Source organism: Oryctolagus cuniculus, chromosome 3 (genome assembly GCF_964237555.1).
Source record: "Oryctolagus cuniculus chromosome 3, mOryCun1.1, whole genome shotgun sequence".
In the NCBI taxonomy this organism is placed as follows: Eukaryota; Metazoa; Chordata; class Mammalia; order Lagomorpha; family Leporidae; genus Oryctolagus; species Oryctolagus cuniculus.
The window spans coordinates 141,180,803-141,193,646 of record NC_091434.1 but is presented as its reverse complement, the minus strand read 5'-3'; the positions used below and the strand labels follow the sequence as shown (position 1 = coordinate 141,193,646).

At 47.0% G+C, this 12,844-nt stretch overlaps 1 protein-coding gene across 8 annotated transcripts in view; it reads right to left on the bottom strand.

Moving 5' to 3' along the window:
- NAPEPLD (N-acyl phosphatidylethanolamine phospholipase D) overlaps positions 1 to 12,844 on the bottom strand; it is a 45,155-nt gene that overhangs the window by 19,348 nt on the left and 12,963 nt on the right. For 2 of the 8 annotated variants that reach the window (XM_070071201.1, XM_070071205.1), the window contains exon 3: positions 4,802 to 4,917. The exons of the other annotated variants lie outside the window; for them this stretch is intronic. In XM_070071201.1, coding sequence (XP_069927302.1) covers positions 4,802 to 4,917 — 116 coding nt within the window. The remainder of the gene's footprint in view (positions 1 to 4,801; positions 4,918 to 12,844) is intronic. 8 annotated transcript variants of the gene reach the window in all.

Sequence of the window (12,844 nt, the reverse complement as noted above, 5' to 3'; positions counted from 1 at the left end):
GTAACCACAAAATTTTAAATTTCAGTGACATTATATAGAATAAATTAAATCACTTTCATGAATTATGATGTTTTCATACCTACACGTTGAAAATATAATTGTTAACACACAGTAAGGCTTGCTTCAGTTCCCTGAGGACATCTGGGTTCATTCAACAGACTTACATATAATCCCTTCAAGGCCCACATTGAAACTAAACTGTTGGGGCCGGCACTGTGGCGCAGTAGGTTAATCCTCCGCCTGCAGTGCCAGCATCCCATATGGGCTCCAGTTCGAGTCCCGGCTGCTCCTCTTCCAGTCCAGCTCTCTGCTGTGGCCTGGGGAAGCAGTAGAAGATGGCCCAAGTCCTTGGGCCCCTGCACCCACATGGGAGACCAGGAAAAAGCACCTGGCTCCTGGCTTCAGATCGGCATAGCTCCAGCCATTGTGGCCACTGGGGAGTGAACCAACAGACAGAAGACTTTTCTCTCTGTCTCTCTAGATGCCTCTGCTGCCACCACTACTGCTCAACCCACAGCTCTGCGATCCTTGCGTCTGAACAAAACAGGCCTCCAGACACGAAAAGGGTCAGGTATTCAGAGCATGCACTCATCTGCCGTGAACTCCAAACGTTTGCTTTCTTTCTCACTGGCTTAAATATAAGGCATACACACAACGCACTTTACAACCCTAAGGGAAAAAGCACAACAACAGAGAGCCAAATAGTATTTGTCTGGCTATAAGGGTGTTTAAATAGAAACACCGATTCAGGAGAGGAAGGGAAAGAAGATAAACTCCGGGCCGAACCAGAACTTTCCCCGCCAAGACTGGAGAACCATGGCTGTGAAGAGAGGAAGCCACAGCACGCAATGTTGCTCAGCCAGCCCTGCTTCTGGGCGGGTGGAGTCTAACAAGCTCTCAAGCTTGGGTAAACCTCAGCCTTTCTAATCCTCCCTTTTCTCACCTGTAAAACACGTACCTAAAGGCTTCTCAAAGGATTACATGATACAATGTACATAAAGTACTTGGCACTCTCAAATCGTAATTCCTTTTCTCCTTAATGTTCACTGGCCAAATATCCAAATCCTTTAAGTTCCGTCAGAACTTAAAACTGATCTAGGTGTGTCATCGCTGTTCTCAGAGAAAACACTTTTTCTGGGTCATGATCAAGTTCAGGCCAAGACCTTTACAAAAGTCATCCAGCTCAGCCCCACACACAAGTTCAGAGAGTTTAAGTTACTTTCCCAAAGGGCAGAATCTACGGAGACAGGTGGCAGAGCTAAGCTTCTGCTACACCCCTGCCATGAGAAGCAGCTTATGAGGTGCACGTGCGTTTCTTATATTATTTTCTTTAATTTATTTGAAAGAGTTACAGAGAGAGGTAGAGACAGAAAGAGAGGTCTTCCATCCGATGGTTCACTCCCCAGATGGCCGCAATGGCCAGAGCTGCACCAATCCAAAGCCAGGAACCAGGAGCCTCTTCCAGATCTCCCACGTGGGTGCAGGGGCCCAAGGACTTGGGCCATCTTCCACTGCTATCCCAGGCCATAGCAGAGAGCTGGATTGGAAGAGGAGCAGCCGGGACTAGAACAGGCGCCCACATGGGATGCCAGCACTGTAGGTCAGGGCTTTAACCCGCTGCACTACTGCACCGGCCCCCGTACGTTTCTACTTACATACTTGTATATGGTAGGTTTTGGATATGGCTTCAATGGGTCCCCAACCCCAGTCCCAGAAATGTTCCCTATGTTGCAAGGTCAGTCCTCAGTGTCCTGATGTTGGGAGGGGATCTGTTGAGAGCCACTGAGGTCAATGGAGGGCCTTGGAAGGGACTGTGAAACCCAACTCTTGCTCTGGCTTCCTGTTTCAAGCTGTGTTCTCTCTCACACATTCTCCTGCAATCTATATCATGAGGCAACACGGCTAAGGGGACCCCCGCCAGAGCTTGTGCCATGATGTCTGGACTTATGGCATCCAAAATTAGGAGCCAAATACACCTCTCTCTTCTTTATAAAGTTAGCCTGTTTCAAGTATTTTGTCATAGCAATGAAAACATGGATTAATATATGTGTAGATACACATATATTCATATACAAAGGGTCTTCATAAAGGTCATGAGAAGTGCATGCCACCTTTTAATTCCATTTTTCCATGAACTTTTTGAAGTGGCCCTCAAAAAGTTCATGAAAAACTGGAATTAAAATACAAGGAGGGCATTTGCTGCAGTGGTTAAGATGTCACTTGGGCTGGCGCCGCGGCTCGATAGGCTAATCCTCTGCCTAAGGCACCGGCACTGTGGGGAGCAACCGGACTAGACTGAGTTACTGGAATTAAGACTTATTCTATGCATCTGCTCTCCCACAATATGGCGCTGGGAGAGAAGTAAACAGCTTCCGCACAGCTGCCTCCAGTTCAACTAATAAACTGTAGGACTTGCTATTGATTGGAGGAGAGCAGCGTACTCGGCGTGTGGGCAGCCGAGTTAGGATTGGCGGAGGAGGACTATAAAGGAGGAGAGAGACGGCATGCACCAGGAACATCTATGAGGAACATCTAAGGGAACACCTGTGCAGCCCCCGAGAGAACCGGCCGGCGGTGTGCCGCTCCCCTGCGGAAGTGGGGAATGTGGCCAGGGGGAACTGCCCTTCCACGGAGGTGGAAGGGATAGTAGCCAACCCGGGAAGAACCAGCAGCAAACCCGGGGAGGGCCGAGCAGACGAGAGAACAGCGCAGGGTCCTGTGTCGTTCCTCCACGAAGAGGGGGAGCGACATAATGGTGCCGTGACTCGGATAGGAAACCTAGCTCGGATAGGAAACCTAGGACGGATATGAAACTTAGGAGGGAAGAAACGGGAAGAACTGGGAAATTACCAGAGAGAGAGACTAGCAAACAGCCTAGGGAAAAGCCGGACGAAAAAGGTGCCGGAAGAAGCTATTGAAAAGCCTAGGCATAGACTCAGATACGGACTACGGGGGGAAGCTGGGAGAAATCTCTAAGGTCGAAAGTGAAAGCTAGAACAAACAGACTCGGACGCGGACTGTGGGGAGAGGCCAGGAGAAATGAGGGAGGAGTATTGTTGGAGGAAAGCTTGGGGAAACATACCGGGTAGAGAAAAGTGTTAGGGAAATTGAAGCCGTGGGGGGCAGGCCGAGGCGGATACGAAAGCCACTTTGGGATTCTCAAGTTAGCCCGGGAATGGGGGGCGAAAAGTTGAAACCAGAAGCTGAAACGTAAGCCAGATTGGGATCCGTCTGATTAGCCCGGGGAGCAAAGGACGGGAAGCCAGATCGTGGGGCGGAGACGTATGCTGGGTTGAATTCGCCAGGCTAGCCCGGGGAACTTAGATTGAATGCTAGTGGTGGACACGTAAGCTACGCTGTGTGACTCGTGGAGGCTGCCGCGCACAGACAGAGCGTGCGGGGCACAAGTAGATAGGGAACGGGGCTGGCGCGAGGCCGTGGTGCAGACGCGAAGGGCGTGGAGACCGCGGAGCGCGCGAAGCCAAGCCGTGCAAAGCCGAGGCGCGGGCTGAAGCGGCTCAGAGCCGGCGGGGCGAGGTGCCGGGAAGCTGCGGGGATAAGAGAAACAGCTGAAGCGGCGCAGAGCCGGGAACCCGCCGGCGGGGCGAGGTGCCGGGAAGCTGTGGGGATAAGAGAAACAGAAGTTTAGAAGTAAAGTGAGAGAAATAGGAATGTTGGCAGACAGAAGTAAAATGGGAGAAATAGGAATGCCCGGAGATAGAGAAATAGAGAAATAGAAAGGCCTCCCTACAACACTGCAATGTGAGAGCTTGGATTCGGTCTGCCTGATTAAGTGAGGCGATGAGCACGATGAGCACCTGCGGCGGCTAGCAGCTTATGCGCCGCAGGTCACCGAAGACAGGCACGAATTAACATCAGTAAGGCCTCCCCACAAAAAGGCAATGAGAAGGCTTGGATTCGGTTTGCCTGATAGGGCTTGTAAGCCCCTGCAGGCTCGACCAGAGCATGCGCTGCAGGGCACCGAACACAGGCACGCATCAGCGCCTAAAAACCTCCTCACAACATGGCGAAGAGAGGACCCGGATTCGGTTTGCCTGATTGATAGGACTTGTAAGAGCCTGTGGCAACTCTAGCAAGTAGAGCAGAGTGTGTGCCGCGGGACACCGAAGACAGGCGCGTATCAACGCCAAAAAATAAAAAGAAAGGGGGATCTGTGGGGAGCAACCGGACTAGACTGAGTTACTGGAATTAAGACTTATTCTATGCATCTGCTCTCCCACAATATGGCGCTGGGAGAGAAGTAAACAGCTTCCGCACAGCTGCCTCCAGTTCAACTAATAAACTGTAGGACTTGCTATTGATTGGAGGAGAGCAGCGTACTCGGCATGTGGGCAGCCGAGTTAGGATTGGCGGAGGAGGACTATAAAGGAGGAGAGAGACGGCATGCACCAGGAACATCTATGAGGAACATCTAAGGGAACACCTGTGCAGCCCCCGAGAGAACCGGCCGGCGGTGTGCCGCTCCCCTGCGGAAGTGGGGAATGTGGCCAGGGGGAACTGCCCTTCCACGGAGGTGGAAGGGATAGTAGCCAACCCGGGAAGAACCAGCAGCAAACCCGGGGAGGGCCGAGCAGACGAGAGAACAGCGCAGGGTCCTGTGTCGTTCCTCCACGAAGAGGGGGAGCAACACGGCACCCCGAGTTCTAGTCCCAGTCAGGGCGCTGGATTCTGTCCCGGTTGCTCCTCTTCCAGTCCAGCTCTCTGCTGTGGCCTGGGAGGCAGTGGAGGATGGCCCAAGTGCTTGGCCCCTGCACCCACATGGGAGACCAGGAGGAAGCACCTGGCTCCTGGCTTCGGATCAGCGCAGTGCCCCAGCTGCAGCAGCCACTGGGGGGTGAACCAATGGAGAAGGAAGACCTTTCTCGCTGTCTCCCTCTCTCTCACTGTCCACTCTGCCTGCAAAAAAAAAAAAAAAAAAAAAAGTCACTGGGAGCCCCACAGCCCACACCGGAGTGCCTGGGTTTGGATCCCAGCTTCACTTCCGATTTCAGTTTCTTGTTAACGGGCTCTCTGGGAAGCAGCAGGTGATGGATTCCGTGCTTGAGTCCCTGCCACACTGAATTCCGAGCGCCTGGCTTTGGCTTGGCCCAGTCTCGGCTGTCATAGGCATCTGGGGAGTGAACCCACAGATGGAAGAGCTCTGTCTGTCTCTGTTGTTCAAATTAATAAAAAAGTAAATAAATAAAATACACAGCCATAATTATAAAAATAAAAAAGCTTATTTTGGTGCAAAAAAACCTGAAAACCCATGCAGTTTTATCATAATTCACAATTTTTCCATGAACTTTTTGAAGTCTTCTCATATAAAATAATTCTACCAAATAGACTAATAAAATGTGGTCTGCTTCAAACAATCAGGAAAAATGGGAGACAGGAAGCCGGCGCCGTGGCTCAATAGGCTAATCCTCCACCTTGCGGCGCCGGCACACCGGGTTCTAGTCCCGGTTGGGGCGCCGGATTCTGTCCCGGTTGCCCCTCTTCCAGGCCAGCTCTCTGCTATGGCCAGGGAGTGCAGTGGAGGATGGCCCAGGTGCTTGGGCCCTGCACCCCATGGGAGACCAGGAAAAGCACCTGGCTCCTGGCTCCTGCCAGCTGCAGCGGCGGCCATTGGAGGGTGAACCAACGGCAAAGGAAGACCTTTCTCTCTCTGTCTCTCTCTCTCACTGTCCACTTTGCCTGTCAAAAAAAAAAAAAAATGGGAGACAGGAAAAAAGTACTTTCACTCAAACAGCACAAAAACAAAATAAAACTAGAGTTTTGGAACAATATAGCCTAATATAGCTGGGATACAAGACACAGGGCAGGCTTGTGAAAGTCACAGGACAAAGAATTGAACTGTCAAGGACAGGACTACATGGTGAACCCAGACTTCCACCTTAAGGAGTTCGACTGTAGCCAGGGCTATTTAGGGAAGACAATTCTGGTAGCAGGACAAAAAATGAAAGAGAATGACTAAAACTGGAGCTGGGGGAGGGGGGAGGGGTTAGTGAGCAGGAAACAGAAAACGCCAAGGACATCCACTAATTGCAAAGCCAACGTTTCTCACGTTTCATTGAAAAGAATGCTCCCAGCACACCTTCAACCAGGTTTTCACTGAAGCACTCAGAGGCAGCTAAGAGCTCAAATGATGAGGAGGCAGCAACAGTGAGAAGACAAAGAACAGAATAAACCCAAAGCACCGAAAAGAAGCTCAATCAAGAGGACTTGGCAGCATCTGGATGGTCCAGATTTTGGACACTTTGTAGGGCTGGTTGTGTGGCAGGAGGGCAGGCAGCAAAGCAGGAGGAATCAGAAACGGCAGCACCAAGGACCAAGGTGGATTTCTGACACAGGAACTGGAGGGCTGGGCTTGCAAGCACGGGGAGGCAAGAATCCAAGAGGAAGACTCACTGACAGCCAATGGAAATGGATGATCCCAGGATCCGGGTCACTTTAGGGGTGATAAACAATGAGAGAGACAGAAAGGTCTCCAGGAACCGGGAGAGTAAGACGACATTAGAGACTGGGCTTAGTGATCTGCTTTCTCCCAGGACAATGAGCTTTTTCAAAGTTGTATGTTCACATCACCTCCATTTTATCACCTCCCATCCGCTCAGGCTCACACCCCAATCAACCCGTAGAAACAGGTCTCCCTACCAAACAGCCATCTTCTCTCAACACCCACCCCCATGTGCATGCCTACACACACACACACACACATAAATTCCATCTTGGGAGTGATCTCTTTAAAACTAATTAATTAATAGAGAGGCAGAGAAACAGCTCCCCTTCACTGATTCACTCCTGCAACACCGGGGGTTGGGCCAGGGCTGGGTCAGGTCAAAGCCAGGAGCTGGGAATGCAATCCAGGTTTCCCAGGTGGGTGGCAGTACCCAGTGGAGCCACCACTGCCTTCCAGGGTCTGCACTAGCAGGAAGCTGAGGTCAGGGGCCAGAGCCAGGGACTGAACCCAGGTACTCTGATATGGGGACACGGGTGTCTTAACCACTAAGCCAAACTCCCAATCATTGGATGCCATCTTTTAAAAGGCACATAAAAGAAAGAAAGAAAGAAAGAAAGAAAGAAAGAAAGAAAGAAAGAAAGAAAGAAAGAAACTGCTCCGAGAATGAGGCTGAGGTTGGTAAGATGGCTCCAGCCCTGCCATCTCCTCTACTCCAAATACAAGGCCTTTGTCTATTTCCTTGGATGCATCATGTGCCAACCACAGGGCCATTCTCTGTTCCCACAGGGCCTTTGCCTGTGATCTTTAGCTATCTGTGGGGTGGGAAGAAGAGTCTTCTGGGCATGGATATTCACAGGATCATGTATGACTTGAAAGACGTATATGGAAGTCAGTCTGGAGATTCCTCAGAAACCTGACTATAACCCTACCGTACGACCCAGCCATCCCACTCCTTGGAATTTACCCAAAGGAATTTAAATTGGCAAACAAAAAAGTGGTCTGCACCCTAATGTTTATTGCAGCACAATTCACAATAGCCAAGACCTGGAACCAACCTAAATGCCCATCAACGGTAGACTGGATAAAGAAATTATGGGATATGTACTCTTTAGAATATTATACTGCAGTAAGAAACAATGAAATCCAGTCATTTGCAACAAAATGGAGGAATCTGGAACACATCATGCTGAGTGAAATAAGCCAGTCCCAAAGGGACAAATATCATATGTTCTCCCTGATCAGTGACAACTGACTGAACACCAAAAAGGAAACCTGTTGAAGTGAAATGGACACTATGAGAAATGGTGACTTGATCAGCATAGCCCTGACTGTTAATGAACAACTTAATACATTATCCCTCTTAGTAGTTTTTTTGTCTGTTCTACTTAATATGACTGGTTTAATTCTGTAATTAATACACAGTTATTCTTAAGTGTTGAAATTTAACTGAAATATGATCCCTGTTAAACATAAGAGTGGGAATAAGAGATGTACAATTTGGGACATGCTCAAGCTGACTTGCCCCAAATGGTAGAGTTAGAAACATACCAGGGGATTCTAATTCAATCCCATCAAGGTGGCATGTACCAATGCCATCTCACTAGTCCAAGAGATCAATTTCAGTTCACAATTGATCATAATGAAAGGACTAAGAGTCAAAGGGATCACATAAACAAGTCTAGTACCTGCTAATACTAACCGATAGAATAAATAAAGGGGAGAGTGATCCAACATGGGAAGTGAGATACATCGCAGACTCATAGAATGGCGGATGTCCTAAACAGCATTCTGGCCTCAGAATCAGCCCTAAAGGCATTCGGATCTGGCTGAAAAGCTCATGAGAGTATTTCAGTTATGGAAAAACAAGACACTCTGGGAAAAAAAAAAAAAAAAACTAAATGAAAGATCTCCACAATTGAGATCCCAGTGGAAAGAACAGGTCTTCAAAGAAGGAGGTACCTTTCTCTGAAGGGAGGAGAGAACTTCCACTTTGACTATGACCTTGTCTAAACAAGATAAGAGTCGGAGAACTCAAAAGGCTTCCATAGCCTTGGAAACTCATGACTGGAGCATAGGGAGATTACTGATGCCATAGACAGGAGTGTCAATTTGTAAAGTCAACAACAGGAGTCACTGTGTACTTACTCCTCATGTAGGATCTCTGTCCTTAATGTGCTGTACATTGAGATTTAATGCTATAATGAGTACTCAAACAGTATATTTCACTTTGTGTTTCTATGTGGATGCAAACTGTTGAAATCTTTACTTAATGTATACTAAACTGATCTTCTGTATATATAGAAAATTGAAAATGAATCTTGATATGAATGGAAGGGGAGAGAGAGCGGGAAAGGGGAGGGTTGTGGGTGGGAGGGAAGTCATCGGGGGGAGGGGGAAGCCAATGTAGTCCATAAGCTGTACTTTGGAAATCTATATTCATTAAATAAAAGTTAAAAAAAAAGAAAGATGTCAAACAGCATAAAATGATGACAGAATGAAGCACATTTCACAAGATGCCTTATGAGGGAAATGACGTGACAAGAGTCACCCTTAAACATCAAAGATAAAATGACAGATAAACTAGAACCACAGAAGAAACGGCAGTGCTTGCATGTATGGTCCTAATGCTTTTTAGTTTTCAGCTTTTTTAACTCAGACAAACCTCTTTCACAGACCAAGCTAGCTTTCTTCCATCACTAAATGCAGCAGATGTCCCAATTATTTCCTGTTATAAATCTGTCTCCTAAGTTAACAATGTAAATCAGCCTTCATGCTAACACCAAGCAAAGGCAGAGGTGGGTGCTCGTGAGTGCATATTAATAGTTAATAACTGGGTTTCAAATGGTGCTTCAGAATTAGATAAGGATCCTTCAATTTTAGAGGTTTTCATCTAATTTAAGACACCATGAACCATAAGGCACATCACTATTTTATGTACCACTAAGGTAAAAATGTTACCAAAAATGATTAGTTCAGGAATTGTATAACATACTTTCTTATCAGTGGTACTGAAATACCAACAAAATGTCTATCTTGAAATGGACACAATGCATTTTATGTAAGCAAATATGTATGTCAGAACAGGAATGAAAACATGAACCTTAGTAATTAAATATCATCAGAGGCACAATTAATTTACTGACCTTCTTCCCTCTGTAACTAACTAGTTACAGAATACACAAAATAGTAGAAACTAACTGGAAAGCTAGAATCCAGAAGTGTAAAGCTAAATAAGCCCTATGACAACTGATAAGTATAAAATAGGAACGTTTGGGGCCGGTGCTATCGCACAGCAGGTTAAAGCCACAGCCTGCAGCATCGTCTGGGTACCAGATCCAGTCGTGGCTGCCCCACTTCCAATCCAGCTCCCTGTTAATGTGCCTGGGAAAGCAGCAGAGGATGGCCCAATTCCTTGGGCCTCTGCACCCACATGACAGACCCGGAAGAAGCTCCTGACTCCTGGATTTAGCCTAGCCCTATCCGGTCATTGAGGCCAACTGGGGAGTGAACCAGCAGATGGAAGAATCTCTCTGTCTCTCCTTCTCTCTCTATAACTCAGCCTTTTAAATAAATACATAAATAAGTAGAAACGTTCTTTTTGTACAGGAAATATTTTATTAAGTGTATTGATTTTTATTTATTTGAAAGGTAGAAAGAGAAAGAGCTCTTCCATCTGCTGCTTCACTCTCCCCAGTTGCCTACAACAGCTGAGGCTGGGTCGGGCTGAAGCCAGGAACTCCATCCAGGTCTCCTACGTGGGTATCAGGGCCCCACATATTTGACCCATCATCTGCTGCCTCCCAGCCACAGCCACATTAGCAGGAAGCTGAATCCAAAGCAGATACAGGACTCCAACGCAGGTATTCCGATATGGAATGCAGGTGTGTGAAATGGCAGCTTGAGCTGCTGTACCAAATGCCCACCCTGAAATGCTCTTTTTGAAAGAACAATGTATTGGGGCAGGCACCATGGCACAGCAGGTTAAATCACTCACATCTTGTATCAGAGTGCTGATTTGAGTCCCAGCTACTTCGCTTCGTACGTAGCTGCTAATGCACCTAGGAAGACAGAAGATGGCCCAAGTACTTGAGTTGCTGCCATCCTTGTGGGAGACCAGGATGGAATTCCTGGCTCCTGACTTCAGCCTGGTCAAGCCTTGACTGCTGCAGCTGTTTGTGGAGTGACCCAGTGGATACAAGATATCTCTCTCTCTCTCTCTTTCAAATAAACAATCTTTTTTTTTAAAAGAACTATGTATTATAAAGGGACAACATAAATTCCATCCTGTTAATTGAGATGCACATTCTCCACATTTCTTTGATGATTAATTGCCTGTTTAACAGCAGATGAACTTACTCCTCCGTCTCCTACCAAAAAGAGTTCTGAACTGTGACATTTGGTGAAGAAAAGTCAGGCAAGCACAAATATTTTACTTCAAAAACTGCACACATGGGTAAAATGTGTTCAAAACCCAAGAATTCTCTATTTCAAAAGCAAATGTTTCATGCTTTTTCTTTGACATTTAAGATTTGCCAGCTGACTAGAGTTGAATGCACAGCTTTATCATTTAAAAAGTGAAAAAAAATCACAATAGTACAATGTATGTTTGAGATTTCAACATACTCATCAATTCTGCAGTAGCAAATCAGCATTCAAATAAAAACTGAGTGACTGTCCATTACAGAAAGAAATACATTACAGATTGCTGACACGCAATCTGAAGAGTATTCAAAACTATATTTTGGGGGCTGGCCTGCAGCACCTGCATCCCATATGGGCACCAGTTTGAGGCCGGGCTGCTCTGCTTCTGATCCAGCTCTCTGCTAATGTAGAGGAAATACGGCCACAATCAGAGACAAAGAAAAGCGGACTCCTCCTCCCAACACAGACCTTGAAAAGTGGCTGCCCACAATTAACTAGTGAAGCAGCTGCCCACTGTTAACTTGTCTAGGGAGGGAAAATGTCCTAAATTCTGCTTCTGCAAACTCCAGTCATAAATCTGTCCTAATAAATCTGCCCCTGGTGTCTCTCTTACAAACACACCAGGCCCACCGACCACTGGAAGTGTGGTCCTAAGTCACGCAAGCTGCAATTTAAACCCACCAATGCTGTAACAGCTAAGGTACGATGCTGATGAACCTATAAATATTGTAAGAAACTTGGGATTGTTGCTCAGTTCTCGGGAAATGATTCCAGCTGAGCCCGTTGGCGTAATAAACTGCTTCGATCCTCCACTGTCTCTGGTGCCTGTTTGAACAAAGGGAGTCTTCCCACCTCAGATTTCTGTAACACTAATGCTCCTGGGAAAGCAGTGAAGGATGGCCCAATTCCTTGGGCCCCTGCACCCACATGGGAGACCTGGATGAAGTTCCTGGCTCCAGGCTTCAGATCGGCTCAACTCTGGCCGTTGGGACTATCTGGGGAGTGAACCAGCAGATTGAAGACCTCTCTCTCTTTCTCTCTCTCTCTCTACCTCTCTCTGTAACTCTTTCAAATAAATAAATCTTTAAAAACTGTATTTTCAGACCCCTCAGACTAAATAATATTAACTTCACAATTTTATATTTCCTCTCCTTTTACCTTTGCTGAAGAGAAGGGTCTTTTCAATACAGTGCTACATGACGCAGCTAATGAAACTATTTTGATTCACTGATGTGTCTGCCAAGGGCTTCCTAGGGTAAAATGAAACTATTCCCAACCTCCACATTCAATAGATGCTGGGTGAAATTGGAGCTGACGCCCACAGGCATTTAAGAGACTGGTGGGAGGGAGCTATGTCCAAGCATGGCAAGTACATTGAACAATGAAAGGAAGAACATTCTGTAAGAGCTATGTACACACACACACACACACACACACACACCAACCATGAAGCTTAGTACATAGCACATTTAGGAGCAAACTAAATGGAAGTTATGATAACTTTTAAGAACAATTATTGAGTCAAAAAATCTACTGGAACTAATGCATATGCATAAAGTACACTTAAATGGATGTGTGCATAACATCAATCTATATATCTCAGCAAGCAATTCATCATCACAAGCGTGCGAAGAACATTAACTGGAAGCCAGGAAACCAGTACTCCACTCCGATCATTAATTAAAAGTGTTAGCTTGGGGGTAGAAATCAACCTTTTTTTTTTTTTTTTTTTTTTACATTTTAAGCTTTTTATTAGCGCGACAGATGCATAGGAGAGTGAGGGCTTTATCTAAGAGAGAGGGGTGAATCTGGGTTCATACCGAGCACCAGGAGCCAGCCACACGGAGGAGCATCCAGGCCAGGAAGCCTGAGGGGTGGCCCGAAGGCCACGCGCCCTGGAGGCGCAGGGCCACAGCAAGCCCCTCCTGGCAAGAGGCCAGGGCTGAAGAGAAGGGGCCG